Genomic DNA, 16,404 nt, shown 5'->3' on the forward strand with positions numbered 1-16,404 from the left:
AAACGTTCTTAGAATATTAAAAAATAATTATTCAAATAAAGATCGTTGTAAGGAACGTTTTTTTGTAACTTTCAAATAACATTCTAATAACATTCGAATATTAATATAAATGTTGAAATTACGTTATATTTTGGATTAAACTAGTTTTTTTTATAAATTTTTTTTATTTTTTTCTAGGTTTCAAAACAACGTGTTTATAGCCTAAACTGAAAAATCATAACCTAAACCCAAACGATGTCAGAGATGATGATAGCAAACACGCTTCAGCTCGAGATCCAGACGTGTTCGGGCTTCTCTGTGAGCGCTGGTGCCTCTGCTTTCACTGTGTGTCTGACATCACCGGGGAATGAAGCGCGCGGGAGTCAAGAGGAGACACATGACCGAGCTCCGGGGCTAAACGGGACTCGAGCAGCAGCGGGGTCTGATCGTGGGGATGGACCGGCGGCGGAGAGCCTCGCTCGCGCTCACCCTGAACCTCCTCGCGCTGATCCTCGCCATCTCCGCGCTGACCACCAGCTACTGGTGCGAGGGAGACCGGAAAGTTGTCAAGCCCTTCTGCACCGGACCGGTGACCGTCAAACAGACGCACTGCATCCGATACAACAGCTCGAACATGAACGACAGCCGGCTGGTGCAGTACATCTGGGAGACCGGAGAGGATAAGTTTGTCCTGAGGAAGTTCCACACCGGCATCTGGTTCTCCTGCGAGCAGAACGTCGACCTTGTCGGTAAGGATGCGGCTTTTCTTCCCGCCTTTCCCGAGCCTTTAGCTACCATTATACCACTGAGTTATGAAAAGATCATTTCTGAAAGTTTTCTAAACGTTAGAAACGTCCAGGGTTTTTTTTTTAATTTTTTAATTTTTTTTATTTTTTTTTTATGTTTTTGGTTATGTGAACGTTATAGGAACATTCCAAAACATTAGGAGAATGTTACATTTGAATGTTCTCTCAGCATTTAAAACCCATTTGTTACATTTAAAGAATTTTTGTTTGTTTGTTTGTTTGTTTGTTTGTTTGTTTTTGGTTATGTGAAGGTTATCTCACATAATTGTTTTGAAAACATTAGGAGAATGCTACATTTGAATGTTTTCTCAGCATTTAAAACCCATTTGTTACATTTTAAGAATTTTTTTTTTCTTATGTGAAGGTTAAATGAATATTCCACTGAATCGTTTTGAAAACAGTAGGAGAATGTTACATATGAATGTTATCTCATTAGAGGAATGTTGCATTGAATCGCTTTGAAAACGTCATGAGAATGTTACATTGTTATAATTACTGATGAATGTTACTGAACATAATTCTGCAAATATAAAATAACATCACAAGGACGTTCTAAGAACATTGTTTCCTTTTGACATTATGAGAACATTCCATAAACATTATTTTAGGAATGTTTTGTCCTAACATTTACGTTACTTTATAAAAAAAAAACTAGTGAAAGTCATGGTAACGTTCCCTGTTAGATGGGTTTCAAAATCCATCACTGTGTGAATATTCCTTATTATTACCACTTCTGAAGCACATAAACCTTGTTTTTGCCTTCCTGACATCACTGAATAAATGATAAAGTCTGTCTCCTTATTAAAATTTCTGCTTTTGACTTATTCATTCACATCAGGGGATGCTGTAGCCTGAATAATAGCTCAGAAACCTCTTGTTTTCATCATGTGTGATAAACCGTTTGACTGGTGATCTGGTTTTTGGGTGGTTTTGTTAGACTGTTAACTAGTTCTGTCCATCAGTTACTAGACACACCTCTAAACCTACTAACCTACATCCAAACACATACTCAGTCAGTGAAACAGCTGCTTTCCTCTGAGACCTGAGCATAGTTGTTTGAATAGTGCAGACTTTATAATAAGGTTACATTTTTTAATATTAGTTAACTACAGAATAAAAATTCTAAAGCATTAATCAATCTCAGTTGATATTAATTTCAACATGTACTAATACATTATTAAAATCAAAAGTTTTATCTGTTAATGTTATATAATGGACCTAATGTTATATTATGGAGCTAACATGAGCAAAGAATGAATAGCTGTATTTTTATTAATTGACATTAACAAAGATAATAAATACTACATAAATGTACTGTTCATTGTTAGTTAATGTTAGTTAATGCATTATATGTATGTATATATATATATATATATATATATATATATATATATATATAAAAAAAAAAACAAACAAAAAAAAAAAAAAAAACAAAACATATTGTTGTATAGTTCATTACTGTATGTGATTAAATCATATAATATTAATATAAAACATATTAAACACTTGAATGCACATAACTGACAACATAAGAAACATTCAAATGTATTTGATGGTTTATGCAGAAAATCTTGAGAATGCCCATTTCCCATAAATTGTAAGTAAAAATGTCATTTTAATAAATTTAACCAGAATATAAAAGAAAATATATTCAAAATATTAAAAACAAATATAAAAAAGGCTTGTATACAGTATATAGTTTATGGTTTACTGACAATAAAATTACATGTTTTTTTTATACTAAAGTATGATGTGTGTGTGTGTGTGTGTGTGTGTGTGTGTGTGTGTGTGTGTGTGTGTGTGTGTGTGTGTGTGTGTGTGTGTGTGTGTGTGTGTGTGTGTGTGTGTGATTTACCATAACTTACATCTAACCGTTTAACAGGCTTTTACAGTATAATTTATTAATAGTCATGGAGGAAAGTGAAGCCATGCTTTAGTTCTGATCCATCAGTCATGACAGTGAAGATCTCAGTCAGTGAATCTCACAGCGTTGTGTTGAAACTTTTTCCTCTTGCAGGTGAGAAATGCAGAAGCTTCATAAACGTGGCTCCTCCTCACGAGAGAGGTACGTCTGTCACTCTTCATTATGAACTCTGGGGAATATTCAGATTGTGCACGATGTTTTAAAAAACGGTGTCGCTCAGCGCCTCGGGGAAAGCGATTCTCCCGATGTCTGCTCTTTTATTTTGCACGTGCTCTCTGGAGGTCCAGTCACTTTTAATCAAACTTGATTTTATTAATCTTTCTAGCAGCCGAGCACCTGCCTCATTCTCATTCATGTAGATTTATGAACATGTCAATACGGACTCATTCCCTCAGCAGGCAGCGCCAGGATCTTTAGCATGATTGTTTCTGAGTATAACTGATAGATGCACGATCCAGACTAAAGATCCATCAGATATAATGATAGTTAATCATGACGATGATGACACAAGGTGACTCCTCACTGTAATTCAGCTCATTCTGCAGTGACTCTGACACAGATGAAGTCTAAATCAAGCGTGAGAAATAATCATCTTTAGGTTTTATATCCCAGAAAATGAAATGCATGTATCAGTATAATGCTATTGTTGTAGATTATAGAGTTTTTTAATGAGTAATCTGTGTTTATCTGTGGGTCATATATGGGTCAGTGACGAATATGAATGTCCACCATAAAGGAAAATCAGCTATATATATAATCTTAAAGAAATAAGTACTTTATGACACATTAAACTAATTAAAAGTGACAGTATTATTTCAAATAAATGCTGTTCTTTTGAACTTTCTATTCATCTGTGAATCCTGAAAAATCAAATGTACAGTATCAGGTAATCAAGTAATGATGCTGAAAATACAGCTTTGATCACAGAAATAAATTACAGTTTAACAGATATTCACACAGAAAACAGCTGTTTTAAACTGTAATAATATTTCACATTTTTACTGTATTTTAGATCAAATAAATGCAGCTTTGTTGAGCAGAAGAGACATTCAGAAATAACATCTTTCTGAAGTATTTCATTATTTTCAATCAAATGGAAAACCTTTTGTCCCTCGCAGCCTTGTTTTCATTTATACTGAGTGTGAAACTATAAAAACTAGACAACATCTTCCACATGTTGGCATTTGTGTGAATATTGTCATCATCCTCTCACTTAAAGTGCATGTGACAGCACGGAGACTTCCGCCGAGCTCTATGAAATATGTAGATGCATCCGCATGCTTTCAAAGCTGAGTTCTCCTTTTAAATCTCAGTGTCATGTTTCTGGTATTAATATTTCAGCCGCTCCCCGAGCGCGTCATCTCAACGAGCCCCAGCGGTTCAGTTTGTCGTTCTCCAACTCCACATCATCTTAATCAGCAGCTCTATCCACTTTCTGTCCTCGTCTTGATAGAACCATCCATAACTTCCTCAGGGCCTGTCAGAAACTCCCTCGATACACACCTCCTCTCTCTCTCATATCCTCACAGGTGTTCTGTGGCTCTGCATCGTGGCCGAGTGTCTCTACATCTTACTGCTGGCCACCGGAGGAATCCTCATGTCCATCGAGGTTTGCCATTTTGGAAACGTCATCGATGGACTGAAACTGAATGCCTTTGCTGCCATATTCACAGTCCTGTCAGGTAACGTGATGCATTTCTATAACAGCAAAACAGAGGACAAACGGACTATATTTAGTCCCTTAAGCTGATTTTCAGGGGCATTTTTATCTTTAAAAGGGACAATTTTCGAAACTTAGTAAAGAAGATGTCACCTATTATGAAAATTCCAATTAAATGAAATTGATATTAACCAAAGCCATCTTTGTTGACATTTAGATGTATTTACGCGCACTGGATAATGCAGCTCAGAGATGCAATGAATGCATTTACACCACAGTTACAACTGCATAAATAATGTTAAGAGATTAATGCATAAATATACTGAATATAGAACTATGAAATGATACTTTAAATATGAAACTAAAACCACCAGTAGGTGGCGACAAATCACTGCCTTAATAAGTGGATCGTTGATTTATTAATGATTCTGAAATAAAGCGTGTGACTTGCTGATTTTGGAACCATGTTCCAGCATACTATTACTATTTCTGCCATAAAAAGATGCTAAAAACTGTAAGAGGAGTATACTAGAATGCAGTTAGGCAACTATATGAATGACTTACTGAATCACTGACTCATTTGATTTGTTCAAACACTGTGAATCATTCAGGAATGAAACACCACAGTGTTGATCGTGGATGCAAAGACTGGTGAGATAGAGGAAAACAGTCCATACTAGACAATATTGTGTCTAAAATGTACACCACTACAAATTAACTTGAACATAACATTAACAAATTTCATTTATTTATTGCCACCGATCTTAAAAGGAGGACAAATGAGCATTCGACTCAAGCCTGCACCGGTAGGTCCAAAACCGGACTGTCTGACCTAAACCCAGATGAAGGGTCACTCTAGTTGTACGATCAGCACATGCTTGCTGTCGTTGTCTCTGATTATGAGGCTGATTTGTGAGTGTTCGTCTTTCGTCAGGCTCTACCCTTCAAAGGTCACCAGACTCATTGTGATTCTGTCCTGTTAGAGCCACATTCAAGACACATTGTGTCTGACTGACTAGTTAAAAAAACTCAAAACCAGGTGAAGCAAATATCCCTTTTCTATAGCATTGCATTGCTCTGAAGCGCTCTCCGCTGTCCTCACAGAGATGCATGAGTGGTGATGTCTATCTACCTGCAGGCTGTCCTTTGCCTGTTTTTTGTGGTGAATGTCTTTGCATTTATGTGCTTTCCGAGCCCTGCTGTTCCCCAGATACATACAGAAACATCCGGTCCACATCCCATATAAGCCTCACAGTACTGGTTAGCCAGAATGTCATCCAGGCTATTTTGGACAGATTTCTCAATTTAAGGGCTTATGGTGACATATGCGTTGAAATTCAATCTGCTTAAATCCTGCTCTGCTTATTTATTTATATATTTCAGTGTAGCATTGTCTATGTAACTCCATTGTTTGGCCGAGAAGTTACACTGTACAGCCAATATCCTACATTTATTATCATTATTATTAATATTATAATATCTATATAGGATAATATTTTCATCTTATATTGCATTAAAGGAGATGTACTACTACTACTATTAATAATAATTATATTATATTATATTATATTAATAGTCAAACTGATAATATCTTACCTTAATATATTATTATTTCATGTTATTATTATTATTATTATTATTTATTATATTATATTATTAAGAGTCTACAATAGTCAAACAGATATCTTAACTTTATCTTACTTATCTATCTTACTATTATTATTGTTGTTATTATTATATACATTGTATTATTATAATGTCTTAGCTGTAATGTATCATAATAATATGTATTACATTTTACTGAATCACATTACATTACAGACAAGACATAATAATAATGATAATAATTAATAATATTAATAAAGTTAATATATTATCAGTTTGACTATTCATATTATATACTCTGCATATAATTATATTATATTATATTATATTATATTATATTATATTATATTATAATATAATATATATATTATATAATAAAAAACTGATAATAATAATTAATATTATACGTTACCTTCTACACACTTCAGAATTACAGATGAATGTTTGCACATCACATGTATTTGTATTAAAATGAATACCTCCCATATCATAAGAAAAATGAAAAAAGATGAAAAATGTGTGACCAGCTGAATGTGTGTCAAACACAGAGTGAGATTGTTGAGAGTTTTGTTTTTGCATAAAGACTGAGGGATGCACTTACGGCCCACTGTCATCTCTTTCTTGAGCTTCATGAGAGAGCGGGATCCTGAACGCCGTGCATCATGGGAAACCACCTCAATTAACTCCTGTCTTCACCTGACACAATCAACAGAAGACAGCAGTCGACCGTACTCTTAACACACAATAAAAATACAAATGCACTTAGTCTCATAGCTAATTATGTTTTGTGACTCTAATAACCCATTACCTTTACTTCTTATAACTCAGATTTTAGTGCTGTTCACAAGCTCTGAGAGTGCTGATAGAAGTGATCTACTGCATCTTTGCATTGAGATGTAGTATTTGATAAAAATGCGATTATCTCAGCTTTTTGCTCAAAATGTTGCTTTTTTATGAAACCTACAGACATTCAAGTGTTGATAAAAAAAAAACAATGGTTGAAGCTCGAATAAAACAGATTTTTAATGACATTTTTTACTGACATGTGGCCTGACAACGTCTCATCTGACCACAGTTCACTGATGTTATATTGAAGCCCAGTTTCAGTCACCTGTACAGTTTTTCTGTCAAGCATCTAAAAAAGAAACAGAAGCAGCAGTTTGTGGAGTGGAGTAGCTCCCTGCATTAACGATGTTAAATATTTTTAATGCTATTAAATTAATCACCTGTGATAGCACTAATTTATATCATAATACTAACAACAACCAGCAGGAGTGCCCGTGAACTCCTCCAGAGAGCACTCCATCCCATAGCTTTGCCATTCACCCTTTACTTCATTTCCCATACTCCTTTGCCTGGTATCATCAGATCACAGCTGTCACATATTAGGAGGGACTGTGAAGGTTGCACTCATACTACCGGATACATGACTGACTATTGTTTGCCTGTACATTTCATTGTCTCCTGTGTTTTCTAACCATGTTTCCTTGCCTTTGTGTTTATACCTTGGACTGTCTTTCTGACTTTTGATTGTTTGCTGCCTGCCCTGACCTTTGCCTGTTGTTGGATTACGCTTTTTGCCTTGGATATTGTTGTTTGCAATGCATGTCTGACTACGCTCTTTATTAAAGCCTTGCATTTAAAACAACTCCATTGTGTTAGTAAAACACAAAAGTGCTTGTAAAAGTGCACAGTGCAGGAATAATCCAAAAACAGTCCTTTAATGATATATCCAGACAAGAAACAGAAAGAATCCAGGTGCAAGTGGTAGTACAACAAAAAAGATACAAACAATAGCAGACAAAGGAACCGGGGAAAACACAGGACTTAAGTACTAATAGACAAATGAGATAAACACAGGTGGAACCAAATTAACTAGACAGGGCAACTCAAGAAAACTTGGTCAAAAGGAAGAATAAGGCAGGAACAGGAACACAAAAGTCCATAACCTGTGACAGTTTCGCCCCATCCCAGAATGGCACATCCTCGCGCCGACAAACAAGTCCAACAGAGGAGAGAGGTGTGGGTCAGGAGTGGGCGCGTGGGGCAGGCAGGAGAAGGCAATTGAACAATGAGCAAAAGTTCATTCGGCTGGGATGACGAACTGACTGACGAACTCTGTTTGAGGGGGCTGGAAATGTCTTCTCGGCGAGGCAGACAGAGGAAATACAGTCCATTCTCTCCAGCACCCACGTCCATGAAAGCGGCGAAACGAAATCCTCTTGGGGACGTTAACTGGCAGAGTGCCTTACACCGCTCGTTAAGGCTGGTGTGATAGAAACGCTGAGGAGCAGTCAGGGAAGTGTGTAAGGCACGACAGATCTACAAAAAATCCCTGGTCTGTCCTCCAGCAAACGGATCATGTTGCTCCATTGATTTTACACCATTTACAAGGGGTTAGTCAGTGATTTTTAATTGCCGTCCGAATCCAGGGATGTTGGTGTTTTTCCGTCTCACCCCCCCGTAAAAATTCTCGGCGCAAATTACCTAGTGTTTTTTGACAAACACAGAGGTCGGTGGTTCTGGTAATTTAATTGCCGTAAGAATCAAATCTCGGTAGTTTTACAAGAAAATAGAAATTGATTCAAAATTCATGCTTAAACCCCTTTTGAGCACTCCCGCAACACCGTAAGGTACGTTTAACTTTTGTAATTCGGTGTAATTGCATACATATTATTTCTGAAATGCTGCTGGAAAAAATTTTAAAAGAACAATACTTCATAAATGCTCACAGCGACTGGGAGCAGAAAGAGAAAGAAAAGCACGCAAACATCTCGAAATGGGTCTTCTTTATTATGCCAGCAGCAGCAGGTATGCAAAAACAGTTTTAATATGTGTATTATAAACGGATATGTCGGCTACATAAAATCTAGTCCGTATATATATACAACTATAGCGCGTCTTTTTTTAAATAGGAGATTTTAAATAATCCAAATAACAAATAGGATTATTATATTATAAAAATATGTTTGGAATAATAAGATACATTTTACAAGTATTCTAAAATGCATTTTCCACAATAATTAAGAATAAACTTCATTGTATTCTACAGCAGGACAATTATGTGGACTTGGTAATCATGAGCAGCGCGTTCCCAGGTTTGTAGGATCACAGAACTCACTCCTCCTCTGTGATAGATCACCATCCGACTCCATTCATTCATGAGTGTTACACTGAGGTGATATGTAAATTTATTTTTACAGACGTTCTACATGCGGAAACAATTACCGTTCCGAATCAGGCTTAAGGCAGGAACCAGAAACGCAAAACAAAAAGTCCATAACTGTGGCAATTAGATTAGAGTATATTTATAGATACGACGTACTAAGAATAGTAATAATAATAATCATCAACAGTAATCATTTACTTTGTTCAAAACGTATATCAAAAAATATCCAAAATTTCATTCAGGCAAAAAAATAAAAAAACATAAAAGTACCATAAAATGTCCTTCGAGCTATATTGTAAGTCTTCTAAAGTCAATAGGGTTTTTGGGGGAGTTTGGTGGGGTGGGGGGCGGTTTTGGGGGTCAGTCTGGGGGTGTTTTTATGATAATGTTTTTTTATGTTTTTCTATTCTTATGTATTTTGTTTTTTAATTTCTATTATTTATTATTTTTTTTATTATTGTTTTTTTTGTTTATTTTATTATTATCTTTTTTTTTTTATTATTTTCGTTTTTTTTTTTTTTTTACCATATTAAATGTCCTTCGAGCTATATATTGCTTTTTTAGATAGTCATTCTAAAGTCAAATAGTTTTATTTATGAAAAAAGATTTAAGCTTATTGGTTTTTTTTTAAAATGCCTCCGTACCCAATGCGATTGTGGCAGGTTTGAGGTATGAATTGGACAGCAGAGGGTCATTGGAGGAATCTCCTGAGAATTCTATTTTGTGTTTTTCACAGTATTAATCTATTATAGGGAGTAAGCCTGAAGGAATCAGTCACATCCTATGCCCCATTGGTGCACTGGCAGTTTGCTGGGAAATGAGGCAAATAAAAATAACTAATTCATAATTCTGATGGGTTATTGTAGTGAACGTGGGGATGGGCTGAACAGAATTCTGCCCTGATTCATGAATTAAATGCAGTTAACAAGCGCTTTTTTATTGTTATTATTCAGTAGTGTGTGTTGTGTTGAAGAAGATGGTCTTGCCCTATAGACGGAGCGCTGCGCGGTTGGCATGGAGAGAGGTTGAGGGTAGGGTTATCGGTCAGACATGCATGTGAGGATTGAGATCGGACTGATACCTATAAGAGACACAAACTGCTTTTTATAGGGAGTCTGAAAGCTCAGACTGTCTTTTTCAGGTTGCTTTTGTTGTTTTTCCACTTAATTCTGTGATTTGGCTTTAGTGAGTGGATTTGCTGTGGCTCAGTATGCAGACTTAGTGAGCTGTAAATAATGTGTAATTTACCTCTGTCCTTGCTATTTCTGGTGAGGTGACTTTGATTGTCCGGACCTGCAGGTCTGACGCTGTTGATGTATGTCAAGGTTTGCATATCTGGCCAGAGCATTTAGAACTGCTTTCACTTCCACATAATGACCACCATTAAGCAGGAAAAGCCTGACCAGCGCTGCTTCTGCTGCCTAACAACACACTCATTCGTTTATTCATTCATTCATTCACAAAGTTTCCTAGCATTGTCCTCTGATTGATATTGACGTGAAAACTGCATTTTTATACGAGATTATTCAACTGTAAACATCATATACAAGATGAGAATTTTCTAAATATATTGGACAACACACAGTTCAATGCATTGAGATGAAATACATATAATACATAAGATAAAACACACATATATGCGTGTGTGTGTGTTTGTGTGTGGCGTGTATATATATTATATATGTAGATGAACATAAGTAGATGAATGGCTATGCTATGATTTTGTTTTAGGCTATCTATGATTTTGTCATTACAAAGAAAGTCATTACAACTGAATGTAATTTATTAGATTAGTCAGTCAATCTTCTGGACATGAGTGATCTATTTGACACTGTATTATGTTGAACATCAACATATTGTGTCTGTTTGTTAATGAAAACAAAAATTTTTTGGATACATTAATGTTTTGGACTTCGTGGAGTAAAAGTTTTAATTTTTTGTTGGCACGGAAGGCCCAGAGTGGCATGATGTTACTGGTGTTATTTATTTTTATTTACAGGGTTATTCAATAATCCCATGCATACTTATTATTCCTTTAAACCTAAAGGGCTAATGAGTGAAATCATTTCACTTGCATTCAAAGATGTTGCTATTATGATATTTCCTCAACTACATCATGGACGATTAAAGATGTAAAAATTCATAAGCCTGTATGTAAGTCACTGAATAAATTATAATTTTCCATGTTGTGCTTAAACAACTAAATTAGGAAGTGTTTCTATTTGTTTCCTAATAACAGGCTGGTTGATGCCATCATCATCCTGCACACGATAAAAAAACCCAACTAAATATGTTACACTTTTTTAAATTTAAATGCACACTTGTTCTGTGGGAATCTTTCCCACAACTTAACTTATACACACATAGGGAACCATGGAAGCATTGTAATCAGGTGCCGTAACACCCCCGTTTTAATGAACAGGTTTGGCTATTTCAGCAACACACAAAATACTAAACAGGTGCAAAAAATTCTCTGAATAGTATAGTAAAGCTATGAAATCTGCTTTACTACCAACATTTAATATAGATAGAACAATAATAGATAGAACAATACCTCAAGATATATTCTCTGAAAAAAATCTTCACAATATAGCATTTTCTATTATGGTTTGTTTGTTTGTTTTTCAATTTTATTTTATTAAAATTAATAATTTTTTCTTAATTTATAAAAAAATTATACAATAACACCTCATGATTTTCTGAAATTATACTAAATTTATACCTGGACACTTTTGGTTATGTAGTGTAGTTAATATGAGCTCATGAAAAATGGTCCATTAGATCAGAGTTAGATGTTGTTGAGCATGTGGACCTGCAGGATTCTGTGGTCGCAGTTTGAGGTGCAGTGTTATATTGTGAGTGTGTGAGATGCTCCTGGTGTTCATCTGTGCCGTGGTTCATCACTGCCTCCTGCTGGTGACAGAGGGATCAGTCTGTAACAGTGTTTGTCTCTGCTCTGGTTCACAGGTCTTCTGGGTATGGTAGCACACATGATGTTCACTACAGCGTTCCAGCTGACCGTCAGTCTGGGTCCGGAGGACTGGAAGCCACAGAACTGGGACTACAGCTGGTCTTATATGTACGTTCACTCATGCCATGTTTTCTGTTGTCTAGGTTTAAATAAGTGTTTAGAATGAAGCCAGCAGGGATGCATGTCTTGGTGGTTTTAACTTCTCTGGAAACAATACACTGCAAATGCAAAACCAATATTAACAATGCTTGAATGTGAGCTAAAAATTATAATATAATATAAAAATTAACAGCGTTAATTTACTTGGTAAAGTTAAATAAGTCACCTGTGATTGGTTCATGCGATAAATCCCGCCCATTGTGTTTGTGCACATTCCATATTCGTGAATCACAATATAAATTAATTTATAAGATTTAATAAAAATAAGACAATCAATAAGAAGACTAACTGAAAAAAGTAAGTAAACAAGTCACACACATAGATATAACCACGTTATATCAAAAAGTATACTTAAAATGCCATGGAAAACATGAACTTTTTAGTAAGTGATCAGCTTGGTGCAAATTTCAAGAAATGAATTTATATTTGATTTAAAGAAAAAAAAAGAAAAAAAACCTTTGAGGACTTTGCCTCCTCAGAACACCACCACATACCACTTTATACGTATATATTAGTGCTAACAAACAATTAATTGCGATTAATCGCATCCAAAATAAAAATTTTGTTTACTTCATACAGCGTGTGTACTTTTATATTTATTATGTATATATGTAGATACACTCACATACAGCATATATTTTCATACATATACATTTATATATTTATATTCTTATATTTTATATTATATACAAATATATTTAATATATAAACATAACATATTTTTCTTAAAATATATACATGCATGTGTTTGTGTGTGTGTGTGTATATATATATATATATATATATATATACACACACAGCACACACATACAGTATATTGAGTAAATGAAACACTTTTATTTTGGATGAGATTAATCACGATTAATATATGTATGTATGTATGTATGTATGTATAACAACAAACTTGTGAATTATTAGTTTCAAGATGCATTGATCTGATTTGAAACCCTCTTGACGTTGTTTCCTCCAGCTTGGCCTGGAGCTCGTTCACCGCCTGCATGGCCTCCTCGATTTGAAACCCTCTTGACGTTGTTTCCTCCAGCTTGGCCTGGAGCTCGTTCACCGCCTGCATGGCCTCCTCGGTCACCACCATCAACAGATACACCAAGACTATACTGGAGTTCAAACACAAGCGAAGGAACATTGAGAAGAACCTGAAGATCAAGCAGAAGCTGCTGGACCTGGACTCTCCAGACCAGGTATGGGATATGTACATCAGCTCCGTCCCCAGCACGACCGAGGAGTTTCTGGACTTGTCCAGTTCTGGACGCAAGCTCTCCGCCAATTCAGTCTTCCTGGACCTCAACGACCTGCCGTCTCCACAAGGAGAGGAGTACTGCTGAAGCCAGTCGTCATCTACGTCTCGCTCTTCTAGTGTCATTAACAGATGTGGAAACTTTGATTGGAGGTGATACGTTGAGATTATATAACTGTTGCATAAATGTTTGGTTTGATGTTGTGCTGTTGTCTGAAGGTGGTGCTGTGAGTTTTAGTTTGTTATAAATGTGCTGAAGATATTGTATGCGTAAAAATGGATTCTGGAACCAGACCTGTGACGAATATGAAACGACTTTCCAGAATAAAATGTGACACAAGGCATTTTTTATAATCTAACCATTGAAATTGCATTAGCAAAATATTCCCATTTTCTGAGAGCCACCACACTCATCCAGTAGAAAACATCTTTTTGTGAAAGCTGCCTGCTGCTTTAGATTTTCCCTCTCTGCTTTATTATGAAGTCATTTCCAAATCGATTCTGAGGGTCTGTTTTTTTTTAGATCAGTTCTAATGAGACACAGATTACATTGCTGAGTGCCTTTGTTTGTGCTATTGATCTTGGTTCTTTAACCGTAGCATGCAAAAGTCCTCGATCTGTTTATTTTATAGCCTATTTGATCATCCATAATAATCTCAACACATATCAAATTATGTAAGGGTTGCTATTTCATTTAGCTCAGTTTCATTAAACTCATCAGCTCTAAAATATAAATGAAAAATCAAGAGAATTATTTTGTTTTTAATTGTTATTCAAGTGCAAAGATCTATGTGTGTCTGTGAAAAGAAGAAGAATTGAATTCTAGATGAGCTAAGCGCATGCTAATGTTTGGGATAAAAAGAAGTGATTTAACTGTGGGACGCTGTGTTGTTCTGATTAGGATGGAAAAAACATGATCCATGAGGTCAAGTTACTTGAATTCCTTATCATCTCTTTCGATTCTGTATATTTGATCTCATTCAAATCATAAGATTAAATCACTTATCAGTTTAATCCATTCATGTATGAACCGTCTAAAGAGTCTCTGTACTGCCAAAATTTACTGTTTACATTTAATGTGCAATAATGAATGAAACATATACATTAGATAAATTATACTTTTTTACAGTAATGTACAGTGACCAACTCCTTCTAGACTAAAGGTGTAAAATGCATGTCAGCTTATGTCAGATTGGTCATGTTTAATTTCTCCTAAGTGAGCTGTTTGCTGTGTTTATTTGTTTGGTTTGATAGGTTGTTTTGTATTTATTGGATTTCTTTGACTTTATTTGATGAAATGTAAGCAGCAAGACACAAAGTAATCACTATATTAAATCAATGCATTATTATAATGATAAAGAGAAACTTTATAACCTGAATCATGCGTTTATTTTTTGCTTAGAAACACTTGATTGTTTTGGCCAGAGGGTGTCGCTATAGACAATGTTTTACCAACACTGCTAGAGGGGAAAATGAGAGTTTCTCTTTTGCATTTCCCTTTGGATGTCTTTTTTTCCTAGATAAATTAGTCAAAAGTGCCACTCTTAACAATCGTGAACAATAATATTGTGGTCAATAAAACAAAATGCATTTGTATTATAATTAAAATGACAACGTTAATAAAACGAATCACTCAAAAGTTGGAAAATCCTCGTTTATTTTTAGGTACATAATTGACCAGCTTGCTTGCTAACTTTGTCCCCACTATTATTTTTCTTTCTTTCTTTCTGTTGTAATTATTCTGATTATTTTAAAATAACATGCAAGGTGTTTATCAGTAGTGCCTCTTAACTGTGACCACACTGTCCCCCCCCCCCCCACTGTTTACATTACAGGCATTGCCTAAAAAAATTTTTTTTTCAGAAATAATCAAAGTTGTGTGTCAATTAAAGCCCACATATCATAGGCCTATATTTCATATACAATAATGTCTATTTTTCGTGTACTACCAATCGTCATGTGACACAACAAGGTCAACCCCTTAACTGGAGTTTGATTGACAGGTGATCTGACCAATCATAACGCCACCAAACAAACAAAACATTAGTAGATTAACGTCGATGGACTCAAACTTGAAAAATGGTGTGTATTGACGTCTTCTGATGTTCATTCGTGTTTATTTCATGCTATAACTAGTAAAGAGGAATAGATGAACGGTGCACGTGCCGCTTGAACTGGACAGGTCTTTGTTAAGGGTCAATTGTGTTGCTTAAAAACTGGATGTGCATGCATATTGATTAAAGGTTGAATCAAAATATAAAAATAAATCTTATGCATATTGATTTACCATTTGATGAAACTATCATAGTTGAGTAAATGAAGTTACCTACAGGCTGATACAGTAGAGAGAAAAAAATGATGTTCTTTTGAACTTTCTATTCATCAAAGAATCATGAAAAATAAAATGTATCATGGTTTCCACAAAAATATTTAGCATCTCAACTAACATTGATAATAATCAGAAATGTTTGTTGAGCAGCAAATAAAAAGGTATTTGAATGAATTCTGAAGATCATGTGACACTGAAGACTGGAGTAATGATGCTGAAGATTCAGCTTTGATCACAGTTATAAATTGGGGCATAGAAAAGCTGTTTTAAATATTTAACGTTATTATTGTTTTTACTGTAGTTGTGATTAAATGAATGCAGCCTTGGTGAGCAGAAGAGCCTTCTTTTAAAAACATCAAACTCTCTCCACACTTTTGAATGGTAGTTCACCTTTTGCACTCTTATTAGCCAAAAGCACTGTGAGGGGATTTTGTTGACGTGATGCAATTAATCATTTTATTTCCGAATTATGTGAAACATTAAAGAAATATATTACTTTGCATTAACATATATATTACATTTTACCAATTTGGGGGATTTAAACAAA

General features: G+C 35.1%; 1 protein-coding gene across 2 annotated transcripts; it reads left to right on the forward strand.

The window, feature by feature from the left end:
* Nucleotides 1–256: 256 nt before the first annotated feature.
* Nucleotides 257–13,723, forward strand: LOC109052515 (germ cell-specific gene 1-like protein). Of its 2 annotated transcripts, XM_042734873.1 has the most exons (5): nucleotides 258–728; nucleotides 2,803–2,850; nucleotides 4,239–4,391; nucleotides 12,111–12,222; nucleotides 13,316–13,723. In XM_042734873.1, the coding sequence occupies exons 1-5, from the start codon at nucleotides 434–436 to the stop codon at nucleotides 13,614–13,616; spliced, it is 909 nt and encodes a 302-aa protein (XP_042590807.1). In that variant the 5' UTR covers nucleotides 258–433; the 3' UTR covers nucleotides 13,617–13,723. The 2 variants fall into 2 exon arrangements, with proteins under 2 accessions (XP_042590808.1, XP_042590807.1); XM_042734874.1 differs by lacking the exon at nucleotides 2,803–2,850 and having other exon boundaries at nucleotides 257–728.
* The last annotated feature ends 2,681 nt before the right edge of the window (nucleotides 13,724–16,404 follow it).

The sequence above is a fragment of the Cyprinus carpio genome, chromosome B12, assembly GCF_018340385.1.
Source record: "Cyprinus carpio isolate SPL01 chromosome B12, ASM1834038v1, whole genome shotgun sequence".
In the NCBI taxonomy this organism is placed as follows: domain Eukaryota; kingdom Metazoa; phylum Chordata; class Actinopteri; order Cypriniformes; family Cyprinidae; genus Cyprinus; species Cyprinus carpio.

What these genes read in the sequence shown, in the direction of transcription:
- LOC109052515 (XM_042734873.1), top strand. Translation starts at nt 434, where the DNA reads ATGGACCGGCGGCGGAGAGCCTCGCTCGCGCTCACCCTGAACCTCCTC. An exon ending in GGCTCCTCCTCACGAGAGAG is followed by an intron (nt 2,851 to 4,238) that starts GTACGTCTGTCA and finishes ATATCCTCACAG; the next exon opens with GTGTTCTGTGGCTCTGCATC. An exon ending in CATATTCACAGTCCTGTCAG is followed by an intron (nt 4,392 to 12,110) that starts GTAACGTGATGC and finishes TCTGGTTCACAG; the next exon opens with GTCTTCTGGGTATGGTAGCA.